The following is a 17,500-nucleotide window of genomic DNA, read 5'->3' as shown; positions in this document are numbered from 1 at the left end:
CATTGGTTCCTAGCTACTTGTTGTGTCAGAGGGTCAGCCTCTCACATCGTGTTCCTGTCTGAACCTTGAGCTGGTTTTATTTGTTGTTATCTGTCCACTGTCTTCTGCCATGTGGTGAACAAATGATTGGTCTTCAGTCAACGAAAGTGTATTTTATTCTCACATCCGTACCTGGTCAAGTTACCATGTCAGTGTCCAAGTAAATGGAAGGTGGAAAGAGTTGGGGCTATTGATCAGCGTCTGGGTCACTGGTGTCTGGGTCACTGGTGTCTGGGTCACTGGTGTCTGGGTCACTGGTGTCTGGGTCACTGGTGTCTGGGTCACTGGTGTCTGGGTCACTGGTGTCTGGGTCACTGGTATCTGGGTCACTGGTATCTGGGTCACTGGTGTCTGGGTCACTGGTGTCTGGGTCACTGGTGTCTGGGTCACTGGTGTCTGGGTCACTGGTGGCTGGGTCTCTGGGTCACTGGTGTCTGGGTCACTGGTATCTGGGTCACTGGTATCTGGGTCACTGGTGTCTGGGTCACTGGTGTCTGGGTCACTGGTGTCTGGGTCACTGGTGTCTGGGTCACTGGGTCACTTGGTCTGGGTCACTGGTGTGTGGGTCACTGGTGTCTGGGTCACTGGTGTATGGGTCACTGCTGTATGGGTCACTGGTGTCTGGGTCACTGGTGTCTGGGTCACTGGTGTCTGGGTCTCTGGGTCACTTGGTCTGGGTCACTGGTGTCTGGGTCACTGGTGTCTATCTGGGTCACTGGTGTCTATCTGGGTCACTGGTGTCTATCTGGGTCACTGGTGTCTATCTGGGTCACTGTGTCTGGGTCACTGGTGACTGGGTCACTGGTGTCTGGGTCACTGGTGTCTGGGTCACTTGTGTCTGGGTCACTGGTGTCTGGGTCACTGGTGTCTGGGTCACTGGTGCCTGGGTCACTGGTGCCTGGGTCACTGGTGTCTGGGTCACTGGTGCCTGGGTCACTGGTGTCTGGGTCACTGGTGTCTGGGTCTCTGGGTCACTGGGTCTGGGTCACTGGTGTCTGGGTCACTGGTATCTGGGTCACTGGTGTCCACTGTCTGGGTCACTGTGTCTGGGTCACTGGTGTCTGGGTCTCTGGTGTCTGGGTCACTGGTGTCTGGGTCTCTGGGTCACTGGTGTCTGGGTCACTGGTGTCTGGGTCACTGGTGTATGTATCTGGGTCACTGGTGTCTGGGTCACTGTGTCTGGGTCACTGGTGTCTGGGTCACTGGTGTCTGGGTCACTCGTGTCTGGGTCACTGGTGTCTGGGTCACTGGTGTCTGGGTTGGGTCACTGTGTCTGGGTCACTGGTGTCTGGGTCACTGGTGTCTGTTTCACTGGTGGCTGGGTCACTGGTGTCTGGGTCTGGGTCACTGGTGTCTGGGTCACTGGTGTCTGGGTCACTGGTGTCTAGGTCACTGGTGTCTGGGTGGCTGGGTCACTGGTGCCTGGGTCTGGGTCACTGGTGTCTGGGTCACTGTGTCTGGGTCACTGTGTCTGGGTCACTGGTGTCTGGGTCCCTGGGTCACTGGGTCTGGGTCACTGGGTCTGGGTCACTGGTGTCTGGGTCACTGGTGTCTGGGTCACTGGTGTCTGAGTCACTGGTGTCTGGGTCACTGGTGTCTGGGTCACTGGTGTCTGAGTCACTGGGTCACTGGTGTCTGGGTCACTGGTGTCTGGGTCACTGTTGTCTGGGTCACTGGGTCTGGGTCACTGGTGTCTGGGTCACTGTGTCTGGGTGTCTGGGTCACTGGGGGCTGGTGGTTTCTCCACAGTGTTAACGGAGGAAAGTTATGTCATTGTGACCGACTGTCTCCTGTTCAACATGTTCCTGATTCTCTCTCTTTTCCCAAGGCGTGTAATTGATTTCGGTCGTGTTCGAGCTCTGCCGCGCGGGAGAGACTTCGCTGTTTTTGTCACGACGTCGTCCTCTTTCCAGAACATCTGTAAAGACGCTCCTTTAAGGAAGAGTCCTCGTCTGATCATTCCATTAGGGCTGTTGAAGACCGTGTTCACAAGGCTCCCCTCTTCCCCTTCCTCCTCTAGCAGGGCACAGCATCCATTACAGATTGAACAGCCAGGTGCTGCCTTTGTCTGTCTTTCTGTCTAAAAGGCCTTTATAGACTGGGTCCATCTATACACAGTCCTCTCTTTGATTCTGGTTATCAGCTTTCTGGGGGACAGAGTGAGTGTGTGTGTGTGTCTGTTAGGAGGACAGAGAGAGTGATGTGTGTCTGTTAGGAGGACAGAGAGAGTGATGTGTCTGTTAGAGGACAGAGAGAGTGATGTGTGTCTGTTAGGAGGACAGAGAGAGTGATGTGTGTCTGTTAGGAGGACAGAGAGAGTGATGTGTGTCTGTTAGGAGGACAGAGAGAGATGTGATGATGTGTCTGTTAGGAGGACAGAGAGAGTGATGTGTGTCTGTTAGGAGGACAGAGGATGTGTGTCTGTTAGAGGACAGAGTGATGTGTGTCTGTTAGGAGGACAGAGAGAGTGATGTGTGTCTGTTAGGAGGAGGACAGAGAGAGATGATGTGTGTCTGTTAGGAGGACAGAGAGAGTGATGTGTGTCTGTTAGGAGGACAGAGAGTGATGTGTCTGGGGACAGAGAGTGATGTGTGTCTGTTAGGAGGACAGATGTGTGTCTGGAGGACAGAGAGGGTGATGTGTGTCTGGGAGGACAGAGAGTGATGTGTGTCTGTTAGGAGGACAGAGAGTGATGTGTGTCTGTTAGGGGACAGAGAGAGTGATGTGTGTCTGTTAGGAGGACAGAGAGAGTGATGTGTCTGTTAGGAGGACAGAGAGAGTGATGTGTGTCTGGGGACAGAGAGAGTGATGTGTGTCTGTTAGGAGGACAGAGAGAGTGATGTGTGTCTGTGATGTGTGTCTGGGGAGGACTGAAGGACAGAGTGATGTGTGTCTGGGGGACAGAGAGAGTGATGTGTGTCTGTTAGGAGGACAGAGATAGTGATGTGTGTCTGTTAGGAGGACAGAGAGTGATGTGTGTCTGTTAGGGGGACAGAGAGAGTGATGTCTGTCTAGGGGACAGAGAGAGTGATGTGTGTCTGTTAGGGGACAAGAGAGTGATGTGTGTCTATTAGGAGGACAGAGGACAGAGAGTGATGTGTGTCTGTTAGGAGGACAGAGAGAGTGATGTGTCTATTAGGAGGACAGAGATAGTGATGTGTGTCTGGAGGACAGAGAGTGATGTGTGTCTGTTAGGAGGACAGAGAGAGTGATGTGTGTCTGTTGATGGGGACAGAGAGGTGATGTGTGTCTGTTAGGAGGACAGAGAGAGTGATGTGTGTCTGTTAGGAGGACAGAGAGAGTGATGTGTGTCTGTTAGGAGGACAGAGAGAGTGATGTGTGTCTGGAGGACAGAGAGAGTGATGTGTGTCTGGGGGACAGAGAGAGTGATGTGTGTCTGTTAGGAGGACAGAGAGAGTGATGTGTGTCTGTTAGGGAGGACAGAGAGATGTGTGTCTGTTAGGAGGACAGAGATGATGTGTCTGTTAGGAGGACAGAGAGAGTGATGTGTGTCTGTTAGGAGGACAGAGAGAGTGATGTGTCTGTTAGGAGGACAGGAGGACAGAGAGTGATGTGTGTCTGTTAGGAGGACAGAGAGTGATGTGTGATGTGTGTCTGGGGGGACAGAGAGAGTGATGTGTGTCTGGGGGACAGAGAGTGATGTGTGTCTGGGGGACAGAGAGAGTGATGTGTCTGGGGGTCTGGGGGACAGAGAGAGTGATGTGTGTCTGTTAGGAGGACAGAGAGAGTGATGTGTGTCTGTTAGAGGACAGAGAGTGATGTGTGTCTGGGGGACAGAGAGAGTGATGTGTGTCTGGGGACAGAGAGAGAGAGTGATGTGTGTCTGTTAGGAGGACAGAGAGTGATGTGTGTCTGTTAGAGGACAGAGAGAGTGATGTGTGTCTGGGGGACAGAGAGAGTGATGTGTGTCTGGGGACAGAGAGTGATGTGTGTCTGGGGGACAGAGAGAGTGATGTGTGTCTGGGGGAGACAGACAGAGAGTGATGTGTGTCTGGGGGACAGAGAGAGTGATGTGTGTCTGGGGGACAGAGAGAGTGATGTGTGTCTGGGGGACAGAGAGAGTGATGTGTGTCTGGGGTCTATGACCAGCACCTGTCTACTGTAGACTACCTCATAGACTTCTCTACAGCCAGTCTACTGTAGACTACCTCATAGACTTCTCTACATCCGGTCTACTGTAGACTACCTCATAGACTTCTCTACAGCCGGTCTACTGTAGACTACCTTCTTGGAGCTAAAGATGCTTTACTTCCTGTTAGAGAAAGGGGGGAAGTCGTAAGAAATAAATGACTTCTCATATCTAATTCAGTGAGATGAAAACCTCAGCTTATTAGTGTCAGCCCAGAAGTTATCATTACTGATCAGATACTGGAACAAAGACTGTGTCCCAAAATGGAAGCCTATTCACTATATAGTGCACTTATTTTTTGACCAGAACCCAATGGGCTTATTCAAAAGTAGTGCACTATATAGGGAAACAGGCTGTGATTTGGGACACGGGAATATGCTGTGCAGTTTTTAAAGGGGACAATGTTCTTTCCCCCACGAATAAAATGGTAATTTACCACGGAGCATTCATCTTGTAAGGGCTGGACAGAGTGTCTTTACCTTAATAGCTGCACAACAACATTAACTAAACTAGATTATTATTGCCAGCTAAAGTGGGTTAGTGTTTTGTGCCCTGGCCTCTACTGATCTCCAGTAAATCACTAATGTTCTGCACCAGATAGCCGTTACCTCTCTGACTGTCCTATTGGACTAGGGATGATAGTCTTTATTCCTCTCTCACTGTCGTCCTATTGGATTAGGGATGATAGCCGTTACCCCTCTCACTGTCCTATTGGATTAGGGATGATAGCCGTTACCCCTCTCACTGTCCTATTGGATTAGGGATGATAGCCGTTACCCCTCTCACTGTCCTATTGGACTAGGAATGATAGCCGTTACCCTCTCACTGTCCTATTGGACTAGGGATGATAGTCTTTATCTCTCTCGCTGTCCTATTGGACTAGGGATGATAGTCTTTATCCATCTCACTGTCCTTTTGGACTAGGGACAATAGCCGTTACCCCTCTCACTGTCCTATTGGATTAGGGATGATAGCCGTTACCCCTCTCACTGTCCTATTGGATTAGGGATGATAGCCGTTATCCCTCTCACGGTCCTATTGGATCAGGGATGATAGCCGGTATCCCTCTCACTGTCCTATTGGATTAGGGATGATAGCCGTTACCCCTCTCACTAATCCTATTGGACTAGGGATGATCGCCGTTATCCTCTCACTGTCCTATTGGATTAGGGATGATAGCCGTTATCCCTCTCACTAATCCTATTGGACTAGGGATGATAGCCGTTATCCCTCTCACTAATCCTATTGGACTAGGGATGATGGCCTTTGTCCCTGGTTAGAGGCAGGTAGCCTAGTTGTTAGAGGCAGGTATCCTGGTGGTTAGAGGCAGGTAGCCTAGTGGTTAGAGGCAGGTATCCTGATGGTTAGAGGCAGGTAGCCTAGTGGTTAGAGGCAGGTAGCCTAGTGGTTAGAGGCAGGTAGCCTAGTGGTTAGAGGCAGGTATCCTGGTGGTTAGAGGCAGGTAGCCTAGTGGTTAGAGGCAGGTATCCTGATGGTTAGAGGCAGGTAGCCTAGTGGTTAGAGGCAGGTAGCCTAGTGGTTAGAGTGTTGGACTTGTAACCGAAAGGTTGCATGATCTAATCCCTGAGCTGACAAGGTAAAAATCTGTCGTTCTGCCCACTGTTCCTACGCCCGTCATTGTAAATAAGAATTTGTTCTTATTAACTGACTTTCCTAGTTAAATAACGGTTAAATTAAAAATATGTATAAATAGTGGACCAGAGCCTTCAAAAGTAGTGCCCTACTTATGACCAGAGCCTTCAAAAGTAGTGCCCTACTTATGACCAGAGCCTTCAAAAGTAGTGCCCTACTTATGACCAGAGCCTTCAAAAGTAGTGCCCTACTTATGACCAGAGCCTTCAAAAGTACTGCACTACTTATGACCAGAGCCTTCAAAAGTAGTGCACTACTTATGACCAGAGCCTTCAAAAGTAGTGCCCTACTTATGACCAGAGCCTTCAAAAGTAGTGCCCTACTTATAATCAGAGCCTTCAAAAGTAGTGCACTACTTATGACCAGAGCCTTCAAAAGTAGTGCACTACTTATGACCAGAGCCTTCAAAAGTAGTGCACTACATATAACCAGAGCCTTCAAAAGTAGTGCACTACTTATAACCAGAGCCTTCAAAAGTAGTGCACTACTTTAACCAGAGCCTTCAAAAGTAGTGCACTACATAGGGAAAGGGTGAAATGTGGAATGCGCTTGAGTGTGAAGAAGTGTGGACTTCATTCAGAATCCATATTATATTAAATTATAAAATAATGAACACTTAATGTAATATCAATCCTGGGCTCTCTCCACGAGTTGTTAGGGAACTATTCATCGGAAGCTAATTGAGATACATTGTGTTTGCAGTGGTTTTTAGTGTCTTCTTCATGTTGCTGTTTGTATGTCAGTATCTCCCTGCCTCTGGGGGGAGAAAAATCTATTATATTAAAGATATCATTGCATCCAATGAAGGCACTTTGCTTTCCTTCCTTCAGAACACATTGTAAACATTGCTGCTTAATTCAGCTGGTTATGATGTATTTGTATCTAATGTGGAAGGCATTAGGATATTCTCTTATTAAAAAACTGAACACACACGTGAGAAAGCGCCATTTCTGGGAAATCGTCATTGGCTTTGATACTCTGATTGGTTAGAGACGAACCAATCGCTGATTAATGGACCAACAGAAAGGACTTCTGGGAAGGCAGTCTGACTGAATGGATCAGGAGAAAGGACTTCTGGGAAGGCAGTCTGACTGAATGGATCAGGAGAAAGGACTTCTGGGAAGGCAGTCTGACTGAATGGATCAGGAGAAAGGACTTCTGGGAAGGCAGTCTGACTGAATGGATCAGGAGAAAGGACTTCTGGGAAGGCAGTCTGACTGAATGGATCAGGAGAAAGGACTTCTGGGAAGGCAGTCTGACTGAATGGATCAGGAGAAAGGACTTCTGGGAAGGCAGTCTGACTGAATGGATCAGGAAAGGACTTCTGGGAAGGCAGTCTGACTGAATGGATCAGGAGAAAGGGCTTCTGGGAAGGCAGTCTGACTGAATGGATCCGGAGAAAGGACTTCTGGGAAGGCAGTCTGACTGAATGGATCAACAGACAGGACTTCTGGGAAGGCAGTCTGACTGAATGGATCCGGAGAAAGGACTTCTGGGAAGGCAGTCTGACTGAATGGATCAGGAGAAAGGACTTCTGGGAAGGCAGTCTGACTGAATGGATCAACAGACAGGACTTCTGGGAAGGCAGTCTGACTGAATGGATCCGGAGAAAGGACTTCTGGGAAGGCAGTCTGACTGAATGGATCCGGAGAAAGAACTTCTGGGAAGGCAGTCTGACTGAATGGATCAGGAGAAAGGACTTCTGGGAAGGCAGTCTGACTGAATGGATCAGGAGAAAGGACTTCTGGGAAGGCAGTCTGACTGAATGGATCAGGAGAAAGGACTTCTGGGAAGGCAGTCTGACTGAATGGATCAACAGACAGGACTTCTGGGAAGGCAGACTGACTGAATGGATCAGGAGAAAGGACTTCTGGGAAGGCAGTCTGACTGAATGGATCAGGAGAAAGGACTTCTAGGAAGGCAGACTGACTGAATGGATCAGGAGAAAGGACTTCTGGGAAGGCAGTCTGACTGAATGGATCAGGAGAAAGGACTTCTGGGAAGGCAGTCTGACTGAATGGATCAGGAGAAAGGACTTCTGGGAAGGCAGTCTGACTGAATGGATCAGGAGAAAGGACTTCTGGGAAGCAGTCTGACTGAATGGATCAGGAGAAAGGACTTCTGGGAAGGCAGTCTGACTGAATGGATCAGGAGAAAGGACTTCTGGGAAGGCAGTCTGACTGAATGGATCAGGAGAAAGGACTTCTGGGAAGGCAGTCTGACTGAATGGATCAGGAGAAAGGACTTCTGGGAAGGCAGTCTGACTGAATGGATCAGGAGAAAGGACTTCTGGGAAGGCAGTCTGACTGAATGGATCAGGAGAAAGGACTTCTGGGAAGGCAGTCTGACTGAATGGATCAACAGACAGGACTTCTGGGAAGGCAGACTGACTGAATGGATCAGGAGAAAGGACTTCTGGGAAGGCAGTCTGACTGAATGGATCAGGAGAAAGGACTTCTAGGAAGGCAGACTGACTGAATGGATCAGGAGAAAGGACTTCTGGGAAGGCAGTCTGACTGAATGGATCAGGAGAAAGGACTTCTGGGAAGGCAGTCTGACTGAATGGATCAGGAGAAAGGACTTCTGGGAAGGCAGTCTGACTGAATGGATCAGGAGAAAGGACTTCTGGGAAGCAGTCTGACTGAATGGATCAGGAGAAAGGACTTCTGGGAAGGCAGTCTGACTGAATGGATCAGGAGAAAGGACTTCTGGGAAGGCAGTCTGACTGAATGGATCAGGAGAAAGGACTTCTGGGAAGGCAGTCTGACTGAATGGATCAGGAGAAAGGACTTCTGGGAAGGCAGTCTGACTGAATGGATCAGGAGAAAGGACTTCTGGGAAGGCAGACTGACTGAATGGACCAACAGAAAGGACTTCTGGGAAGGCAGTCTGACTGAATGGATCAACAGACAGGACTTCTGGGAAGGCAGACTGACTGAATGGATCATCAGAAAGGACTTCTGGGAAGGCAGACTGAATGTATCTAGCGATCGGTAGAGCAGGGGTATTAAATGAAGTACTTCATTCCTCCATCTTTCTCTGACTTGTGTTCCGTCTGTTCCTGTAAAGCTGCGATGTTTCTGTTTATCTCAGCGGCTTGGCTCAGCGGAAGTGTTCAGGCTTTCCAAAAGTTGTCTGAAGATATTTATCAAACTGTGTTCCAGCACTTTAAAATATAAGCTGTCACGTTCCTATCACTCCGAGTTCTCTCAGACGTACAGTGGGCTCTGTCCCAAACAGTACCGTATTCCCTATAGAGGGCACTCATTTTGAACAGGTTCCATAGTGCTCTAGTCAAAAGTAGTGCACTACATAGGGAATAGGGTGCCATTTGGGACACTGGAAAAGCTTCTGAGTTTACTGACTGGGACAAACAAACAAAGTTTCCTCATCTCATACATTTTCAGGTATGTTTTGTGCTCTTCAAACAGTGTGTTCATTTCTACACACTCCTGTGACCTAAGATGACTGCCTTGTCAGCTTCAGCACCGATTTAGCCTTGTCGTGTCCTTTACGTTCTTGGCTCATTGACTTTCATGGGTCGTTGCTAAGATCATGGTTGATTGATCTGGTTGATTGATCTGGTCTATTGATCTGGTTGATTGATCTGGTTGATTGATCTGGTTGATTGATCTGGTTGATTGAAATGGTTGATTGATCTGGTTGATTGAAATGGTTGATTGATCTGGTTGATTGATCTGGTTGATTGATCTGGTTGATTGAAATGGTTGATTGATCTGGTTGATTGATCTGGTTGATTGATCTGGTTGATTGAAATGGTTGATCTGGTTGATTGATCTGGTTGATTGATCTCCTGTATGTTTTATCGTGTTGAACCTAAGTCTACATCGCTAACAAACAGACTTTGTATTCGTTTCCCCACCATGCATTTGGAGATATTTGGATTCCATTTATGGCCCCATAAACCCCTCTGCCGACAGCATGTTTAAATAATCTATGAATTTCATTCTAGATGCTGTTTGATTTTCTATTCTTCTTTTTATTGACTTCGTCATGACACTAGTTTCTTTGCCGACTGTGTTTTTCCATTTACCAAAAAACAGTAATGAATTATTGACTAGCCGAAGTACGAGACCCGTTTTCTGTTGTTGCTTCTTCGACTCCTCTGTGATAGACTGTGATTTCCTTTCTCTGTCAGAATGGTGCATTCTGGGAGCTGAGTAATGAGCACCGTGACATTGAGAGGAACACACACACACCCCGATAGAATGGAGCGGCAGGTAGCCTAGCGATTAGAGCGTTGGGCCACTAACCGAAAGGTCGCTGGTTCGAATTCCCAATCCGACAAGGTGAAAAACCTGTCCGTGTCCTTTGAGCAAGGCACTTAACCCTAATTGTCTACAGGGGCTGACCCTGTAGGTAGACCGTCATGGTCAATAGGAATTTGTTCTTAACCGACTCGCCTAGTTAAGTAATGAATGTTTAAATGGCAGTGTGTGACAGAAGCTCTATCTGAGGTCCCACATGCAATAGACCAGCGATATCCTGGTTTTACTACAGTGTTTCTGATTCTATAGTCTAGAATATTCAAAAAAAGAAAATATGCCTATTTTCCCAACAGCAGTGAGTTTCCACCAAACTGAGTTTTTTTTTTAAATGACTGCCTGGTAAACATACACATTAGGTCCTAATCTATGGATTTCACATGACTGGGAATACAGATATGTATTTTGTTGGTCACCGATACCTTAAACAAAACGGGCCTCAGGATCTCGTCACGGTTGCTCTCTGCAATTCAAATTGCTGTTGATAAAACGCAATTGTGTCCGTTGTCCGTAGCTTGTGCCTGTTCACACCATAACCCCACCGCCACTTTGTTCACAACGTTGACATCAGCAAACCGCTCGCCCACACAACACCATACATGTGGTCTGTGGTTCTAAACCCAGTTGGACTTATTGCCTAATTCTCTAAAATGACATTGGAGGTGGCTTATGGTAGAGAAATGAACATTGCATTCTCTGGAAACAGCTCTGGTGGACATTCCTGCACTCAGCATGCCAATCGCACACTCCCTCAAAACATGAGACATCTGTGGCATTGTGTTGTGTGACACGACTGCACGTTTTAGAGTGGCCTTTTATTGTCCCCAGCACAAGGTGCACCTGTGTAATGATCAAAGGAAAATCTCACTAAAAGTAATGTAAGCAAAATTGTGCACAACATTAGAGAGAAATAAGGTTTTTGAGCGTATGGAGCATTTGTGGGATGTTTTATTTCAGCTCATGAAACATGGGACCAACACTTTACATGTTGATTTATAGTTTTAGTTCAGTGTAGTTTGCCCATCTTCAATGTTCCCTCTTATTTTTGGGGGCACTGAGCAAATTTCTGGTCTTGTGAGCGGAAACTGGAGGCTGTGTCCTTACAGTTTTAGACAGTAGCCAATAGGCTGTGTCCTTACAGTTTTAGACAGTAGCCAATAGGCTGTGTCCTTACAGTTTTAGACAGTAGCCAATAGGATGTGTCCTTACAGTTTTAGACAGTAGCCAATAGGCTGTATCCTGACAGTTTTAGACAGTAGCCAATAGGCTGTACTCTGACAGTTTTAGACAGTAGCCAATAGGCTGTACCCTGACAGTTTTAGACAGTAGTCAATAGGCTGTATCCTGACAGTTTTAGACAGTAGCCAATAGGCTGTACCCTGACAGTTTTAGACAGTAGCCAATAGGCTGTGTCCTTACAGTTTTAGACAGTAGCCAATAGACAGTAGCCAATAGGCTGTGTCCTTACAGTTATAGACAGTAGCCAATAGGCTGTATCCTGACAGTTTTAGACAGTAACCAATAGGCTGAACCCTGACAGTTTTAGATAGTAGCCAATAGGCTGTACCCTGACAGTTTTAGATAGTAGCCAATAGGCTGTATCCTTACAGTTTTAGACAGTAGCCAATAGGATGTGTCCTCACAGTTTTAGACAGTAGCCAATAGACAGTAGCCAATAGGTTGTGTCCTTACAGTTTTAGACAGTAGCCAATAGGCTCTATCCTTACAGTTTTAGACAGTAGCCAATAGGCTGTATCCTGACAGTTTTAGACAGTAGCCAATAGGCTATATCCTTACAGTTTTAGACAGTAGCCAATAGGTTATTGTGGTTATTGGAGCATAATGTAGACAATCCCATAACATTTCCACATGGAAATAGCTGTTGATTTCAGTGCTATAGTCTACAGTAGTCTATATGTGGTGTTTAATGCAGGTCTACATTACATGAGACTATGATATAGTTTATATGTGGTGTTCAGGTCTATAGTAGTCTATATGTGATGTTTAATGCAGGTCTATAGTAGTCTATACCCCAGCCAATAGAATTCTACTCTGTTGTGCTCTGCCCACAACTAAATCACAGGCTCAATCTTGTAAAGTTAGATTTGTTTTGGTTTGTTGCATTGAAAAGGGACTGATATAATGTTTAATCGATCTATATAGTGCAAACTAATGGAGCGAACTCAGCGAAGTCCAATCTCTCGTCTCTCTGCGCCATGGCAATTCTTCTGCGCGGCAATTCATGCGCAAAAAGCATCAGCGTATGTGACATTAGGGAGAAAACAAAGTTCAAAGCCTGTTGAGAGCCGAACAGGGTTCAAAGCCTGTTGAGAGCCGAACAGGGTTCAAAGCCTGTTGAGAGCCGAACAGGATTCAAAGCCTGTTGAGAGCCGAACAGGGTTCAAAGCCTGTTGAGAGCCGAACAGGGTTCAAAGCCTGTTGAGAGCCGAACAGGGTTCAAAGCCTGTTGAGAGCCGAACAGGGTTCAAAGCCTGTTGAGAGCCGAACAGGGTTCAAAGCCTGTTGAGAGCCGAACAGGGTTCAAAGCCTGTTGAGAGCCGAACAGGGTTCAAAGCCTGTTGAGAGCCGAACAGGGTTCAAAGCCTGTTGAGAGCCGAACAGGGTTCAAAGCCTGTTGAGAGCCGAACAGGGTTCAAAGCCTGTTGAGAGCCGAACAGGGTTCAAAGCCTGTTGAGAGCCGAACAGGGTTCAAAGCCTGTTGAGAGCCGAACAGGGTTCAAAGCCTGTTGAGAGCCGAACAGGGTTCAAAGCCTGTTGAGAGCCGAACAGGGTTCAAAGCCTGTTGAGAGCCGAACAGGGTTCAAAGCCTGTTGAGAGCCGAACAGGGTTCAAAGCCTGTTGAGAGCCGAACAGGGTTCAAAGCCTGTTGAGAGCCGAACAGGGTTCAAAGCCTGTTGAGAGCCGAACAGGGTTCAAAGCCTGTTGAGAGCCGAACAGGGTTCAAAGCCTGTTGAGAGCCGATCAGGGTTCAAAGCCTATTGAGCATATTGTTTCTCTGTTTTCACACCAGTTCAATGGTAATAACTCTCACTGTTTACAGACGTAGCAGAAGGATGAGACACTGTTTACTGACGTAGCAGAAGGATGAGACACTGTTTACTGACGTAGCAGAAGGATGAGACACTGTTTACTGAAGTAGCAGAAGGATGAGACACTGTTTACTGACGTAGCAGAAGGATGAGACACTGTTTACTGACGTAGCAGAAGGATGAGACACTGTTTACTGACGTAGCAGAAGGATGAGACACTGTTTACTGACGTAGCAGAAGGATGAGACACTGTTTACTGACGTAGCAGAAGGAAAACATGAGACACTGTTTACTGACGTAGCAGAAGGATGAGACACTGTTTACTGAGCAGAAGGATGAGCAGAAGGATGAGACACTGTTTACTGACGTAGCAGAAGGATGAGACACTGTTTACTGACGTAGCAGAAGGATGAGACACTGTCTACTGACGTAGCAGAAGGATGAGACACTGTTTACTGACGTAGCAGAAGGATGAGACACTGTTTACTGACGTAGCAGAAGGATGAGACACTGTTTACTGACGTAGCAGAAGGATGAGACACTGTCTACTGACGTAGCAGAAGGATGAGACACTGTTTACTGACGTAGCAGAAGGATGAGACACTGTTTACTGACGTAGCAGAAGGATGAGACACTGTTTACTGACGTAGCAGAAGGATGAGACACTGTTTACTGACGTAGCAGAAGGATGAGACACTGTCTACTGACGTAGCAGAAGGAAAACATGAGACACTGTTTACTGACGTAGCAGAAGGATGAGACACTGTTTACTGACGTAGCAGAAGGATGAGACACTGTTTACTGACGTAGCAGAAGGATGAGACACTGTTTACTGACGTAGCAGAAGGATGAGACACTGTTTACTGACGTAGCAGAAGGATGAGACACTGTTTACTGACGTAGCAGAAGGATGAGACACTGTTTACTGACGTAGCAGAAGGATGAGACACTGTTTACTGACGTAGCAGAAGGATGAGACACTGTTTACTGACGTAGCAGAAGGATGAGACACTGTTTACCGACGTAGCAGAAGGATGAGACACTGTTTACCGACGTAGCAGAAGGATGAGACACTGTTTACTGACGTAGCAGAAGGATGAGACACTGTTTACTGACGTAGCAGAAGGATGAGACACTGTTTACTGACGTAGCAGAAGGATGAGACACTGTTTACTGACGTAGCAGAAGGATGAGACACTGTTTACTGACGTAGCAGAAGGATGAGACACTGTTTACTGACGTAGCAGGAAACATGAGTTTTGATCAGACCAAGGACATAACCCCTGTTCTTGGCCGTTGTATCAGACAATACGTTCACTACCTCCCAGTAAAGTCATGTGGTTTATACAATACACAAGATCCAACACCCATTCAACCCCATATCACACTGTCTGCAGTATTATGCCGCCCTGTTGGGCCAGTTCAGTGTGTGTGTGTGTGTGTGATCTGTGTAGGTCACTAGTCCAGTGTAGTGAAGCATGGCAGGGTGAAATTGAGCGAACCCTCACCCCACCCCCCGGAGCCCAGCGTGGCTTCGACTGTGCCACAAAGCATCTTCTGGTGGTCAAACAGTGGTGGTGTAAGACCCCCCACAACGTTCTCTCTGTTTTTCCCTTCTCAGAACAAGATGTTCATCTATAGGGGGAAGGAGTACGAGAGGAGAGAGGACTTTGAGGCCAGACTTCTCACCCAGTTCCCCAACGCGGACAAGATGAAGACGACCACGCCGCCCGGCGACGACATCAAGACCTCTTCCTCACAGTGTATCCTTACCACAGAGATAACAGTCAAGACAGCCAGAAGAGGACTGGCTACACACCAGAGCCTGGTTCCTCTCTATGTTTCTTCCTAGGTTCCGGCCTTTCTAGGGAGTTTTCCTAGCCACTGTTCTTCTGCCTCTGCATTGCTCTCTGTGGTTTTAGGCTGGGTTTCTGTATAGCACTGCTGGGGCGGCAGCGTAGCCTAGCGGTTAGAGCGTTGGACTAGCAACCGGAAGGTTGCGAGTTCAAACCCCCGAGCTGACAAGGTACAAATCTGTCGTTCTGCCCCTGAACAGGCAGTTAACAGGCACTGTTCCTAGTCATTGCAAATGAGAATGTGTTCTTAACTGACTTGCCTGGTTAATTAAAGGTAAAAAAAAAAAAAAGTTTTTAAATAAATGTAAAATGGGCTTGATAAAATAAAATGTGATTGATTGAGTCAGACAGACATCAGGAACTATCCCTGACAGTGTATACTTATCACAGAGATGACAGTCAGTCGGTCAATCAATTATATTTATAAAGTCCTTTTCCCATACATCAGCAGTCTTCACAAAGTGCTTCACCTCCACCATCTACACACGTTAACCCCAACACATTCAGCAGACTGGGAGGGTCTAAGCATGACTTTAGTTTGTATGGTAGAGAATCTCCTCCTTTACAGTTGTGTTCTGTTTTAGTTGAACTCATTGTGACCAGTTCGTTTATATTCAACACTTCCATATTTCCTTTAACGGCTGGGATGGAAGGCATCCAGTGTTTCACCGTCAAGCCTGTTCTAGAACTCCCTTCAAAGTTCCAGAACAAACCCGTCTCTGAGCAGATCGTCAGGTATGTGTCTGTCTGTCTGTCTGTCTGTCTGTCTGTCTGTCTGTCTGTCTGTCTGTCTGTCTGTCTGTCTGTCTGTCTGTCTGTCTGTCTGTCTGTCTGTCTGTCTGTCTGTCTGTCTGTCTGTCTGTCTGTCTGTCTGTCTGTCTGTCTGTCTGTCTGTCTGTCTGTCTGTCTGTCTGTCTGTCTGTCTGTCTGTCTGTCTGTCTAAATGAGATGTAGTCAGGTACTGTATCTCCTGTTATATTAGTCCTAAACTAAATGAGATGGAGACAGGTACTGTATCTCCTGTTATATTAGTCCTAAACTAAATGAGATGGAGACAGGTACTGTATCTCCTGTTATATTAGTCCTGAACTAAATGAGATGGAGACAGGTACTGTATCTCCTGTTATATTAGTCCTAAACTAAATGAGATGGAGACAGGTACTGTATCTCCTGTTATATTAGTCCTGAACTAAATGAGATGGAGTCAGGTACTGTATCTCCTGTTATATTAGTCCTAAACTAAATGAGATGGAGACAGGTACTGTATCTCCTGTTATATTAGTCCTGAACTAAATGAGATGGAGACAGGTACTGTATCTCCTGTTATATTAGTCCTAAACTAAATGAGATGGAGACAGGTACTGTATCTCCTGTTATATTAGTCCTAAACTAAATGAGATGGAGCCAGGTACTGTATCTCCTGTTATATTAGTCCTGAACTAAATGAGATGTAGTCAGGTACTGTATCTCCTGTTATATTAGTCCTAAACTAAATGAAAACACTCTAGCAGTAGGATAGAGGAGGACGCTGTAGTCAGAACATTGTAGCAGTAGGATAGAGGAGGTCACTGGTACAGAACATTGTAGCAGTAGGATAGAGGAGGACGCTGTAGTCCAGAACATTGTAGCAGTAGGATAGAGGAGGACACTGGTACAGAACATTGTAGGATGGAGGAGGACACTGGTACAGGACATTGTAGCAGTAGGATGGAGAGGACACTGGTACAGGACATTGTAGCAGTAGGATGGAGGAGGACACTGGTACAGAACACTGTAGGATGGAGGAGGACACTGGTACAGAACACTGTAGCAGTAGGATGGAGAGGACCCTGGTACAGAACATTGTAGCAGTAGGATGAGGAGGACACTGGTACAGAACACTGTAGGATGGAGGAGGACACTGGTACAGAACACTGTAGCAGTAGGATGGAGAGGACACTGGTACAGAACACTGTAGCAGTAGGACAGATCCAGAGGACACTGGTATGGAACATTGTAGCAGTAGGATAGAGGAGGACACTGGTACAGAACATTGTAGCAGTAGGACAGATCCAGAGGACACTGGTATAGATCATTGTAGCAGTAGGATAGAGGAGGACACTGGTACAGAACACTGTAGCAGTAGGATAGGGGAGGACACTGGTACAGGACATTGTAGCAGTAGGACAGATCCAGAGGACACTGGTATGGAACATTGTAGCAGTAGGATAGAGGAGGACACTGGTACAGAACATTGTAGCAGTAGGACAGACCCAGAGGACGCTGGTCCAGAACACTGTAGCAGTAGGACAGATCCAGAGAACACTGGTATGGAACATTGTAGCAGTAGGATAGAGGAGGACACTGGTACAGAACATTGTAGCAGTAGGACAGACCCAGAGGACACTGGTCCAGAACACTGTAGCAGTAGGACACAGGAGGACACTAGTCCAGAACAATGTAGCAGTAGGACAGACCCAGAGGACA

The 17,500-nt window shown here is 47.0% G+C and overlaps 1 protein-coding gene across 1 annotated transcript in view; it reads left to right on the top strand.

Moving 5' to 3' along the window:
- Positions 1–15,847, top strand: part of LOC121843445 (dedicator of cytokinesis protein 1-like) — a gene marked incomplete at its 3' end in the record, with an annotated part of 47,262 nt that extends 31,415 nt beyond the window's left edge. The window contains exons 9-10 of the mRNA XM_042313036.1: positions 14,800–14,941; positions 15,688–15,847. Of these exons, the coding sequence (XP_042168970.1) occupies positions 14,800–14,941; positions 15,688–15,847 (302 nt within the window). The remainder of the gene's footprint in view (positions 1–14,799; positions 14,942–15,687) is intronic.
- Positions 15,848–17,500: the final 1,653 nt, after the last annotated feature.

The sequence above is a fragment of the Oncorhynchus tshawytscha genome, unplaced genomic scaffold, assembly GCF_018296145.1.
Source record: "Oncorhynchus tshawytscha isolate Ot180627B unplaced genomic scaffold, Otsh_v2.0 Un_contig_2553_pilon_pilon, whole genome shotgun sequence".
Taxonomy (NCBI): Eukaryota; Metazoa; Chordata; class Actinopteri; order Salmoniformes; family Salmonidae; genus Oncorhynchus; species Oncorhynchus tshawytscha.
The sequence above is the reverse complement of the archived record's forward strand: the minus strand, read 5'-3'. Positions and strand labels throughout refer to the sequence as shown.